Source organism: Durotheca rogersii (assembly GCF_024521655.1).
Source record: "Durotheca rogersii strain YMJ 92031201 chromosome Unknown GGS23scaffold_4, whole genome shotgun sequence".
Lineage (NCBI taxonomy): Eukaryota > Fungi > Ascomycota > Sordariomycetes > Xylariales > Xylariaceae > Durotheca > Durotheca rogersii.
Window position 1 is genome coordinate 1,165,079 of NW_026251235.1, and position 12,372 is coordinate 1,177,450.

Sequence of the window (12,372 nt, forward strand, 5' to 3'; positions counted from 1 at the left end):
CAGTCCCAGATTTGGCTGGTCCAATCATGATACGGTCATTTCCATTCAATCAAAGGCCTCATCGTCCCAGGGGGCCTTGAACCTGAACAAAACTTACGCCGTTGCCGCCACCTGCACTCTCCACTCTCGTATGCTCGATTGAGCGCTTAACCACCTTCAACATGCTGTCAAGGACCACTGCGTCGTCGACGGCCTCGGCGAAGGCTCTCTCACGCGCAGCCCTACCGGCCTGCTCCAGACTCCCCCAGACGCCCGCATCCCACCAGAGCCGAAATTTCGCGACGGTCCAAGAAGGCGCCCCGAAACGAACCTATGGCGGCCTTAAGGACCAAGATCGAATATTCCAAAACTTATACGGCCGCTTCCCCCCGGATCTCAAGTCTGCGAAGAAGATGGGGGATTGGCACAAGACGAAGGAGATCATCCTTAAAGGCCACGATTGGATCATCGACGAGGTCAAGGCATCGGGTCTGCGCGGAAGAGGGGGGGCCGGCTTCCCCTCCGGCATGAAATGGGTACGTCAAAAGAGAAACCAAAAAGAAAGAAGAAACGCTGGGTTTTTGCGAGAAGCCACCGCTAACGCCGGTGATGTAGTCGTTCATGAACTTCAAAGGGTGGGAAAAGGACACAAAACCGAGGTATCTCATCGTCAATGCCGACGAAGGCGAGCCCGGAACCTGCAAGGACCGAGAAATCATGCGAAAGGACCCTCATAAGCTTGTCGAAGGATGCTTAGTCGCCGGCCGAGCCATGAATGCTACCGCTGCCTATATTTATATCCGCGGCGAGTTCATCTACGAAGCCTACGTCCTACAGAAGGCTATCAACGAAGCGTACGCCGACGGATTGATCGGAAAGAATGCCTGCGGCTCCGGCTACGATTTCGACGTCTTCATACACCGCGGAGCTGGTGCGTACGTCTGCGGCGAAGAGACGTCGTTGATCGAGTCTCTCGAAGGCAAGCCCGGCAAACCGCGTTTAAAGCCGCCGTTCCCGGCTGCTGTAGGTGTCTTCGGTTGCCCGTCTACCGTCGCCAACGTCGAAACCGTTGCGGTAGCGCCGACGATCTGCAGAAGAGGCAGCAGATGGTTCGCCTCCTTCGGCAGGGAACGCAACCAGGGAACTAAGCTTTTCTGTATTTCCGGCAACGTAAATAACCCGGCCACGGTAGAGGAGGAGATGAGCATACCCCTGCGGGAGCTTATCGAGAAGCACTGCGGCGGTGTCAAGGGGGGCTGGGAGAACCTGCTCGCCATCATCCCGGGTGGTTCCTCTACTCCCATCCTCCCTAAGCACGTCTGCGACGACCAACTCATGGACTTCGACGCGCTCAAAGACAGCCAATCGGGTCTCGGTACTGCAGCTGTTATCGTATTAGACAAGTCGGCGGACGTCGTGCGAGCGATCGCTCGATTAAGCCACTTCTATCGCCACGAGTCTTGCGGGCAATGCACGCCATGCCGGGAGGGCAGCAAGTGGACCGAGCAAATAATGAGCCGATTTGAGAAGGGAATTGGCCGTGAGCGTGAGATAGACATGCTGCAAGAGCTCACAAAACAGGTGGAAGGGCACACTATCTGCGGTGAGTCGATGGCTTAATCATACATTACAAAGTCCTACATACTGATTTCCCGTCAGCTCTTGGCGAAGCGTTCGCCTGGCCCATTCAGGGCCTCATCCGCCATTTCAGACCCGAGCTGGAAGCTAGGATGCAGAAGTATGCGGCGGCGAATGGCGGCGCTAAGGCCCTGGCCGGAGGATGGAGCCCGAATTCCCGAGCAGAGGGCAAGCTTGTCTCCCCCGGGCAATAGATGTGAGGGTGTCGCCGATTACACACGGAGCGATGCCGTAACCCTGGGGACTAGGGGCTCGCCGGCACTGTACTCTACAATTCCTTCTTTACCTTGTACATACCCTTGCCATCCGACCACAGTGCTGAATACAAGGCCCTTCACAATGATTCCAGCTTCTACCTTGACTTTATGGTCTCCAAAGTGTAATAGTGTCTACGTTCCGGCGTCTCTTATACCTCGCACTCCACACGCCTACAGGCTGAATGTAAACCATCAATGATGGGTATGGCCGTATCTGAAAGTTGGAACAGTTCGGATGTTTCCCTTGGAGGTGAATTGCCATCTAGCCACCCTGTCTATTCCCCAGCTAGTATACCCATGCGACCGACTCCTATCTGGATAGGGAGGGACAGAGAGATCAGGGAGGAAAGAGAGAGGCACCCGGCCCACCTCCCTATTTACCTGCCGCAACCTCGCGGCCGCACCTCTCCCAAACATCCATGCCCGTCAGGATCGAAGTCACGAACATGGCGACGGCAACGGTGCCGGGATCGGCAGAGATCCAGCCAATGACGCTTCCGGGGAGCACGATGTCGATGGCGCTAGCGAGGGCGGTGCGGCCGAGTTTGTGCACCTTTGCGCGGACGTTGGGCCGCTCCCGGCGGCGCAGCGCCTCTTTGCTTTCAGCCGTCTCCTTCTCCTTCTCCTTCTCCCCGTCCTTCTCGCCCGTCGGCGCGTCAGCGAGCGGGGCGAGGCCAGCGGGGGTCGCGGGGACGGCGGCGAGGGCGAGGGCGGCGGGGATGCGGGCGAGGGCGGCGAGCCCGCCGCACGCGAGGGCAAGCAGCCAAAAGCGCTGGGCCTCGACGGTGACGCGGCGCTCGCGCTCGGGCCCCCACAGTGCGAGCCCGGGTACCTGCAGGGCGTCGACGACGGTGGAGGCCTCGAGCAGGAGGTACATGCCGTTGAAGGTGCGGGCGAGGACGTCGAGCCAGGCGACGTCGGCGGGCGAGGACGGCGCAGTGAGCTGCGCGAGAGCCTTCTGCGCGCCGTCGAACGCCTCGAGGAACCGGAACAGCCGGAAGTAGCGGCGCGCAAGCCCGAGGCGCTGGTTCAGCGCGGCGAGGACGCCGCGCACGGCGGGGGCGGCGGGCGCCGGCCCGGCCGCGGCCCCGAGCGCGACTAGCAGCAGGTCGAACGGCAGCGCGAAGCTCGACAGGATCTGCACCGCGGCTTGCACCAGGCGCAGGCTCCGCTCCATCCCCGCTGCGCGACGGGTTAGCGAGCTAGGATCGTGGGAAGGACGGTGGAGAGGAAGGGGTGACGGGGGGAGGAGGCCGAAATCGGCACGGGCTCGTTCATTGGTGGTGACATCGTCATCCTATCGCTCTACGCCGGGTAGGAAAGTGATCGAGATGAGACGTGTGGCTCTCGATCATGTTCCGTGTATGCCGCATAGGAAAGTGTGGGCGTCCACGTTTTCCCTTGACATTCTGGCATCATCCCATCCCACAACCCGACGCTCGCTCTGCCACGAGAGAATCTCCCTAGCCAGGGGCTCATTGTGGCGCTGACTGAGCCACGCTCCCCCAACCGAAGCGCTGTCCTTTTCAGCACACACCGATGCGAGCTGAGGCTTCACTCGGTGGTAAATTTGCTCTCCGCAGAGCCATCTACGAAACCGGGATCCTGCAGGTATAACTAACATGGCAAGTAGAGAATGGTAGGTAGAAGTTCTTGCCCGATCCGTACCTAATGCTTATCCTATGCCACGGAGAGGGAAAGGGAAAGGAAAAGGATAAAAGGGTTGGTCCCTACCGGAGTCGGTGGTGAATCTTATGGCCTGCTCGAATGTAGACATTGTGTCTGACGCGAAAATTCTAGCGTAGCAGAGGCTGGAAGGGCGATACTCCGAGAGTCTTGGCGTCTTCGGAAACGAGGAGAGAGAGGGGCCTTCAGACGACCAGGTAGACGGGACGGAAATGGAGAGCCAGGACGCAAGTGAGTGATCCACGCGGAGGGCCAGCTGCAGAATCCTCCTCTACACAGGTATGTACGCTGTATGTGTACGGGTGTATAAGTACGAGAAGTGCTGATTAATAGGAGGTAGTTTGAGGCCGGCCTCGCGCCGTTAACGAAAAGCGAGTTGCGGGTCCGCCATGGTATCATTTTCCATTCCAGCTGCTTAGAGGTACATGCCTACTATACGCATGGTTGCAAGAACTGGTGCATGAATCCTTGGCTCTATCCCCGGCATGCATACGGAGCTCGGTAGACATCCTAGAGAGAGATTGATTAGAGCTAACAAACCTGGGTACCTATACCAAAGTGTTACCCGAGTGTATGTGAACGACAAATGGCTTATGAGTAGAAGTAGGTAGGTATAAGAAGCTAGAGATAACCTACCTACCTACCTCGTAATACCTATCTGAAGTTCCAAATCGAGACATAGTCGCGCAAGTCTTTCGTGCAACTAACCGGATACCTTGGGAAGATAAATGGATATGAATGTGTACAGGCAGGTCTGTGTGTTTTCATGCTTAGTGGGTTACGCATCACGACAAAGCAACGGTGTGTTCCTGGTCTAAACTGCACCATGTTGTATGTGCCTAAGTGGCTTCACTGAACGCCTGCTCGCCTACCTAATCGGCGAGTTACTAAGCCGGCCAAGACAGCTTTCAGTACAGGCCGCTGCGGAAAGCAGATTGAACTTTTTTTTCGAAAAGAAAAGAGAACAAGAAGATGGCGGAGAGCGGGTTGCTTAAGGCGTTGGTTGGTCACGCTTGTTCTGTTGATTCTAGGTACACCTCCAATTCTTATCGATAAGCAGGATGCGTTCAGGGTCTGGCTATCTGGCGCGATCCACAAATATTTTTTCTTCCCCTCTTCGGTGTGCCTCCGGTCTCACCTATCTGTCCACCTGCTTTACCAACCAGCCCATCGAGAACCAACCCGCGAATCCCCTCTGGCGAGGCCAGAGACTCGCCCGTCTTCTGATTACGACGCCTCCCCATTGGCACGTAAGCCACCATCCAATCGACCCCTACCTGAGGTTGGCGAGGTTGGGTTATTATGTCCAGCAATTCCTCCCAACGCCCCCCAGCTTGGTTATTTTCCCACAACTCTATCAACTCTTCGCACGCGCCGTCGGCCAGCCGTGAACCAGCCACGATGAAGAAGACGGACGAGAAAGCCCGGAAGGCGGCGAAGCCGAAAGCTGCACCCAAAGCTGCCGCCGCTTCGACATCGGCCTCTACCAGCCACACTAAGAGCTCGGCCCCTCCTACCCAGCTCATGGACCTAGTCGAGTCGTTCCTCTCCGACCAGGGATTCGATAACGCCCATCGCGAATTTCAGAAGCACAGAGCGAGGAAGGGCTGGAAGGAACAGGACCACGAGAAGGACAAGAACAAGGGCAAGACCCACCATTCCCTGGTCAGCGTATTCCAGACGTGGAAGACTTTTGCCAGCCAAGGCAGCACGCCCGTCTCCGCCACCGATGACCCCATGGCCAAGATCACCAAAATCAGCAGTAGCAGCAGTGACAGCAGTGAAAGCGATAGCAGCGAGGATTCGAGTTCAGAGAGTGAAAGCGACAGCGATGCCGATGATGTCGCCATGGATGATGCCCCGGCTGCTGATGGGTCCAGCGAAGAGTCGTCGTCTTCGGAAAGTTCGAGCGACAGCGAAAGTGACGAGGGGAAGAAGCCGCGAGCACGTCCGGCCACGAACTCGTTAAAGAGAAAGGCACAGTCCGATAGCGACGACGCATCATCTGAATCGAGCTCAGAAGAGGACATGTCGGACTCAAGCTCGGAGGACGAACGACCTCAGGCCAAAAAAGCAAAAATCAAGAGCGTCTCTGACGAGGGTTCTTCTTCATCCGAGGCTTCTGATTCCTCCTCCTCCGACGACGAGAGCTCCTCTGACGAGGATGAAGCTGAAGACAAGTCTGACACCAAGAGTGACGACTCGTCTTCGGGTTCGGAGTCTGATTCCGATTCGTCCGAGTCGGGATCTGAATCCAAGGCAGAGTCCAAGGTGGACCTGAAGGTGGCTGCCCAAGTCCCACTGCCCGAGTCCTCTTCTTCCAGCGACTTGGAGTCAGAATATGAAAGACCGCGGATATCTGTCAACGCTAACGTGGCCCGTCGTGCAGAATCAGACACCACCTCTGCCACCCTAGACAAGACCTCTCCTGACAACACGCTCCCCCCTCTCCCGCCTGACCCGCTCACCTTCAAGGCGAACAATCGGGGAAAGAATGGCGTGAAAGGGCAGAACCAGCCCTTCTCCCGAATCCCCAAGGACGTGGTGGTCGACCCGAGGCTTTCTTCCAACGCCTACGTGGCCCACGGCTACGGCGAGAAAGCCCACCAGGACCTCGTCGTCACCAAGGGCAAGGGCTTCACCAAGGAGAAAAACAAGAAGAAGCGGGGCAGTTACAAGGGCGGCCCCCTGGACATCAACCAGACCCGGAGCATCAAGTTCGACGATTAGCAGTCTCGAACGTTTACCCCTTCGGAGGCGGCGGCATCGCATTCTGCCTCGGAAAGCAGAGCGCGCGTGGGCTCGAGTAGGACACCGTCACAGTCCAAGTCCCCACACCCCGCCGAACCTTTGGGAGCGCCTAGGGAGTGGTGGATTCCCTACCCGACGCACATACATTTCCACTAGACTTCGAATGTCATTCACCGCGATTCACCATCCAAATTTTCATCTACCCACTCTTGTTTTAGGCGGACGGCGCAGCCCTCCCTGGGAAGTCCAGCAACCCTATTAATCGATCCATAGTAAAGGCAGGAGGAGATAACGGTGGAAGATGTGCTGGTTGGATATTACCACATCAACTCAAATCCGCAGACATGGGAAGGGGGGAAGGGGGCTTGTTACGGTTAGAGGCTGAGCCGTTACGGCTGCGGAGATTCACACACATCCGGCGGCACGGTGCGTGGTGTGGTGCAGGGCAACTTCTTGTCTCTCAGGAGCAACGGGAGAAGATTCCGGAAGGCATCATGTACGACTTGACGTGTGAGAACAGGAATAAACATTTGTCTTTTTTTTTAATACCAAAATAAAACTCTTCGAAGTGGAATTACTATATGCAGACAAGTCATCCGTAGTAAGAAACAGCGATTACGGGGGGGTATTGCAATTTCATCCTGCAGAGTAAGCATCTCGTTCCATCCTCCCCCACTGTTGCTTGCACGTGCGCACACCGCAGCGACAGCACGCGGATACCTCGTACCTAGATCACGCATACTTGTCCGCCCGCAACTGGGGCGGGTGACTTCTGAGGGCACCGAGTACGAGGGGGGTCGCGAGAGAGAGAGAAAGAAACCATTTACGCTAGATGTGGGCGAGGCCGGGACTAGTCAGCTTAGCCTAGACGGGGAGGAGAGGTGAGAGGTGAGTCCTATACGACACGGCAGCGTGTGGGGGGATTAGGCTCGTACGGATGTCGGTCAGAGGTGAGAGCGCGAGCAAGCAAACGAGCAGTGGATTGGCAGCGAGAGACAAACGAACCAGCGAGTGAGGGAGCGGGTCGTATAGGCGCGGAGGGGGGACTATAGGTAGAGCTCGGTCGTGAGGCTAGAGAAGGCGAGGCTGACTCCTGGGGACATAGATGGGTGAGATGGAGATATTGCTGCAGCGAGAGCGGGACGTGGGGAAGGGGTGGTAAGGGGGGGAGGGGAGGTTGGAGGTTAGGCAGATGAGCAGGCTAAGAGAAGCAGCTAATGTAGGCCTGTTCTCGTGAGCGCAACTGAGCAATTGCCTAGCGCCTAGGCTGTCCCGGGGGAGGGCCGACTAGTCAAGGGAAGCGGAGAGGCGTAATTGTACGCGGTAAGGCTGCCTCGTGGCGCCGGAGGGACCGCGCCGGCGACACAGAGCACTCCAGGCAGAGAGTTGGAGACGTGTAACCACTTTCCGCGTCTACCCCCACGACCCCGGCGAGGCGAAGCCGGAGGGGGAGATTGTCGGCGCTGTCCCGTGTCCCTCCTTTCCCAAACCGTGCTACCGGAGGGGGATGGCGCGTGCCAGCGTAGTCAGGTTCCGGGTCACAAGGATGCAGGCATGTCAGATAGACCGGACTGCCTAAGTAGTTGGTTGGTTTGCCTAGGACCCTGGCTCTTCGTGGTTGACACCCAGCACCGCCCCCAATCGTCCCTTGGTCGCTGCCCTCACCCACGCGCTTAGCACTTGGAAACCCAGGATTAGGCTGTTTTTCTCGAGCGAGTTAGAATGCCTTCAAGCTTGGAGACCGCACGAGGACGTGCTGATAGCGGTTTGGGGGAGTAATCGGTGTGTCTGCCACGAAACGGGTTAGGAGAGAAACGTAGAAGCTTGCGGCGCAGCTTAGTAAGTTAGGCTACCCCTCCACGAGCTACCCCTCTACGAGCAACTTAAATTAAGCATTACCTAGTAACTACTACGTTAATAATTAAAGTTATTTATATTACTAAAATTAATTAAAATCCTTTAATTCCGGCGTTATAACCTCGATATAGTCCTCCGCTTACGATACCTCGTTTTTAAGCGTTCCTAGCGCCGTTTTAGCCTTTCTAGGTACCTCCTCGTCGCTTACCTCGTCCTTATATACTACCCTACCTCTTAACGACCTTTTTACCTACCGTATATCCGCTATACGAACGAAGCGCTCCCCTAGCGTTACGCATACCTTCTTACGCGTCTTAGTAATGGCCTTATCGTTTTTAGCGGTCTTATATTAAAGCTAGGTTATAAGAATCGCGATCGTATTAGCCTACCGGTCGAAGGTATCGCTAGTTTTCCGAATAAATAACCGCTACGATACGACTTTAGCCCTAGAACTAATAAGAATAAACCGTTAAGTAACGTTTCGTAATACTTAGCCGTTTAAAGGTATATTAACGTATTTTAAAGCTAATAACGTTAGGAAATTAGGTATTTTCGGCCTTTCGATAGCTTCCGATACTTCCGATCGTCTCGGCCGAGATCTAGAAATACCTTTATCCTTTATAACTACGAATCTCGACGATAACGGCTTCTCGCGGTTTTTAAGATAAATCCTAAAGGTCTTTTAAGCTCCTTTAATAATTCGAGAAGTTATTATATCGACCCTAGCCTATCGGTATACCTTTAATATATCGATCTTAATAAGGTATAGGTTTAGATTCGTACTTTAGCTCTTCCTAAGGAGGCTTTTAAGCCGTTTTTTTAATAACCCGAATATCCCGATATCTAAAACCTATACGACGTAATTATAATAAGGCTAATAAAAAACGAGCTATATTTTATTTTAAAGATAACGCGTAAGAAAGGCGTCGTAAATATACGATTTATAGCCGTCGTAAATTAAAACGACTTATTTATTACCGAAACGGACCTAAATATAAGGAATAAAAATACCTTCGAGTTAATCTAACGCGATATTATTATTAATTTATCCTCTAGGTAACGCCTAAAACCATTAATCCTTTTAAAGATCGTAAGAATCGTTAAAAAACTACTAAGTTTAAACGTCGATATCCTTAAAAAGTACTAAGGAAGAAAGAAGCTTTTCGCCGAAGCTTATATACTTAAAAGTAATAATTCATTAACCTTTTTCGACGCCTTTCTTAAGTACTATATAGGTATCGGCTTTAAAAATTACCTAATAATTACCGGTAACGCTTTATACGATACCTATCTCGTCGGCGTTAAAGAAACGCTCGGGAAGGATAGCTAATAATTCGTAAGCTTCTAATCGGTCGAAAAAGAGGTTAATATTTACCGCCGTAGTGCCCTTAATCCGCTTATAATCGACGATCTTAGCCTTAAAGGCCTTAACCTCCGGGTTTCGATCTAAAAAACGGTAATATTAATACTTCCTTAGCTTTTTAAAACCGCCGTTAGCGTTTAATAAACGGTCGGCTATAAGCCTAAATTAAATAAAGGCTAACGCGAAGCTTAACCTAGCTTACGAAATAGCCTAACGAGTTAATTTAGCTTCTAAGATCGGTAATAAAGCCTACCGATTCTTATTTAGCTCTTATTTCGTTAGTTTACTAGCGAAACGGCGCGTTAAATAAGAACGAAAGACGCTATATCGAAGGGTAGCTTTTCGGATATTAGTACCGCATATAACCTCCCGAATAGCGGCTTCCGTACGGATTTACGTTTCCTTTAAAGATATTATCTTAATTAATAAAAAATCAAAAAGAGATTAATAATAAAAGGAATTACTAAAGATTAAAACTAACCGAGAAATTATAGGTTATTTAAGTAAGGGCGTCGCGTTAAAAGACGCGTTCGTAGGTCCTAACGCGGTAGTCCGTAAAGGGGTGGCTCGTGGAGGGGTGCCCTAGCTTAGATGCTGATACCTACGCCAACCCCTTTTTAAATTCCTAACATGGGAACCGTCAACCATTTCCTTTCTTCCGAGAAGGCAAGGGAGTGGATTTTTTTCTTTTTGCCATGAGGTCATGTAAGTGGATATATGGATATGGGTCGTTATGCCTGTGTTACTAGTGGAGGTTCGGTAGATGGGAACCCCCCGGTTGATGGCAAACGAGCTATCGGCGTAGTGGCTCCTTGAGGCTGACCGCAGACGACCGTGATGCTTGTGTATCTAGACGAGTCGGACGTCAGCGGTGGAAACAAGTTCAACGTGCGACTCTGTAGGGAGCGTTGGCGTCGGCTTCGCTACGTGTAGAGGGAGCAAGCTCGCTAGTCTAGGTATGCCGGCGTATTACTGCTCCACCTTGGTGGTATTTAGTAACCTTAGGCTACCGTGGACAGAGGATATTACCCTCCAGTCTTTGCTCTCGAGTCCCAGGTAACGGCTTGGAACGACTGGGAACGGCGACAGGCGATGCGCCGCCCGTCTTCCTGACCACAGCAAATAAAGGACAACTCATACTTATCGCGGAACCAGTACGAGTCTGCCACTTGTCAAGTTTAAAAATCCGAGAGATCGACTCATCTAGTGCATCAGAGTCGAAAGCTTTCAAGACAGTAAAGATGCCGCAAGAGATGTAAGTCAGGGGGGAGCGTATAATAGATGCTAAGAATGATAGGTCGGCCATATATCCACATACTCGTTCCTAATTAGAATAGCAAGGCGCAGTTCCGCGCTACCAGGCCAAAAGGTAGGTAGTATTTCGAATTTGAGGATTGCGCTGCTAGGGCGGCGATATCGTGCGGGTTTGAAGAACCGAAGAGTAAAAGATTGGGCTGCCTCGTCCTGCGCATGATGACTTTCTCCGAGACCCCTCGCGGGGACGAGGATAGCGCCATCCAGGCCGCCTAAAGGGCCATCGGAAGGGCCCTGCCGAGCGAGATACCTATACTAGGTATACCCAGGGCCCAGAGTATACATGGCCTCCTAGGGCAGACTACTCTGCTACCCCGATAGCGCCAAACCACCGCTCCCCCTGCGCGCCAATTGAGCAGGAAAACGGGTACGAAGGAATCCAGTCGGACCATCTCGAGGTATTGTAATAGGTAGTAAGAAGGTTTTCACGAATAGTTGGCGGGGTATTGGCGTAGGTACCTAGATATTAGTGCCATGGCAAGGCAGGATGCAGCACGGGCCTGAAGCAGCGAAGGAACAGACAGGAGGACCGCTGGGACGATCTTCAATCCCACCGGAGAGGCCCCAGGCGCCAGAACGACGACAGGTCCACTTACAGGTTCCCTGTCAGGTTAGCAAATATTACGATCTGGGGCAAACACAGGTCATATTTCGTACCTACCTAGTGATTCATAACAACTCGTCGGGGGACAGCGCGTCGGCAAAGTCCTAGATCCTCCTGAGGTCGATTTGCGCTGGTAGCCCTGCTGGCTATGGGGTCTGTATACATTCCGCGCTGCGCAGTCAGCGAACATTAACGCGCGCTTAGTGGGCAGGCAGGGGGGGCAGTCAGTAGGGAGGTGAAGGTGAAGGTAGTGTGGGAGAGGTTCCGTGAACGACCCATGCTCATTTGTTGGTTCGGATCGGAATCTGTAAGAGCGGACGTTGTCCCAGGCAGATGGATGGGTATTATCCGTGGACGATGTAAGTTGTCAAGATATGACAAAAATGTGTGCTCTAGTATTAGCTACCTGAGATATCAATACAGGTAGCTTATAGTGATGGATGTTAACTATTCTTGTCGTCGCGATCAGCCACCTCAGCAGGGGACCTGCCAGTAAGCTCGGTGGCTCGCCGTAGTGGGTACCTAAGTAAAGCTCTTGTGCCTAGCATTTTAGCGGGTGGGCTGGTGGGTGGCCCGCGGGGGTGTGAGGGCACGGACACGTCTAGGTACGTAACGCTACCTCCAAATCTGCCTTCATGTCTGATAATCTGTTACCCTACCCACCCAAGTTATCACCTACCTAGCCTCCCAAGAGATAGACGTGTCTAAGGTCAGGTATTGTTCAAGTATGGAACTAGGTACCTACCTCCATAGACACCTAGGTAGGTAGCTAACCTACATGGGTAGGTGTCTATAGGTACCTAGGCAGAGGTAGGCATCTCCCAATGTAGGTACAATACCTACCTGGTAGGTACCATTGAAGCTGCCCGTTCCCAGCCCCAGCTGAGGCGCCGGCGTGAGTCGGCGTCAGCAATTTACTCATA

At 53.1% G+C, this 12,372-nt stretch overlaps 3 protein-coding genes across 3 annotated transcripts; 2 read left to right on the forward strand and 1 right to left on the reverse strand.

The window, feature by feature from the left end:
* The first annotated feature begins 33 nt into the window (after window positions 1-33).
* Window positions 34-2,029, forward strand: GGS23DRAFT_362649 (NADH-ubiquinone oxidoreductase 51 kDa subunit mitochondrial precursor). Its single transcript, XM_051513256.1, has 3 exons — window positions 34-515; window positions 595-1,582; window positions 1,639-2,029. Exons 1-3 carry the CDS (start codon window positions 162-164, stop codon window positions 1,809-1,811), a joined length of 1,515 nt encoding a protein of 504 aa, XP_051374677.1. The 5' UTR covers window positions 34-161; the 3' UTR covers window positions 1,812-2,029.
* GGS23DRAFT_362763 (peroxisomal biogenesis factor 11) lies at window positions 1,924-4,181 on the reverse strand. The gene is made up of 2 exons (XM_051513258.1): window positions 3,609-4,181; window positions 1,924-3,056 (listed from the first exon to the last, which is right to left on the reverse strand). The coding sequence occupies exons 1-2, from the start codon at window positions 3,649-3,651 to the stop codon at window positions 2,248-2,250; spliced, it is 852 nt and encodes a 283-aa protein (XP_051374678.1). The 5' UTR covers window positions 3,652-4,181; the 3' UTR covers window positions 1,924-2,247.
* A 356-nt stretch (window positions 4,182-4,537) lies between these two features.
* On the forward strand, window positions 4,538-6,538 carry GGS23DRAFT_362713 (uncharacterized protein). Its single transcript, XM_051513257.1, has one exon. It carries the CDS (start codon window positions 4,863-4,865, stop codon window positions 6,288-6,290), a length of 1,428 nt encoding a protein of 475 aa, XP_051374679.1. The 5' UTR covers window positions 4,538-4,862; the 3' UTR covers window positions 6,291-6,538.
* The last annotated feature ends 5,834 nt before the right edge of the window (window positions 6,539-12,372 follow it).

Coding starts and splice junctions, on each gene's coding strand:
- GGS23DRAFT_362649 (XM_051513256.1), top strand. CDS start 162: ATGCTGTCAAGGACCACTGCGTCGTCGACGGCCTCGGCGAAGGCTCTC. Junction 516..594: donor TCCCCTCCGGCATGAAATGG/GTACGTCAAAAG, acceptor CCGGTGATGTAG/TCGTTCATGAACTTCAAAGG. Junction 1,583..1,638: donor GGAAGGGCACACTATCTGCG/GTGAGTCGATGG, acceptor ATTTCCCGTCAG/CTCTTGGCGAAGCGTTCGCC.
- GGS23DRAFT_362763 (XM_051513258.1), bottom strand. CDS start 3,651: ATGTCTACATTCGAGCAGGCCATAAGATTCACCACCGACTCCG. Junction 3,057..3,608: donor AAGATTCACCACCGACTCCG/GTAGGGACCAAC, acceptor CCCGTCGCGCAG/CGGGGATGGAGCGGAGCCTG.
- GGS23DRAFT_362713 (XM_051513257.1), top strand. CDS start 4,863: ATGTCCAGCAATTCCTCCCAACGCCCCCCAGCTTGGTTATTTTCCCAC.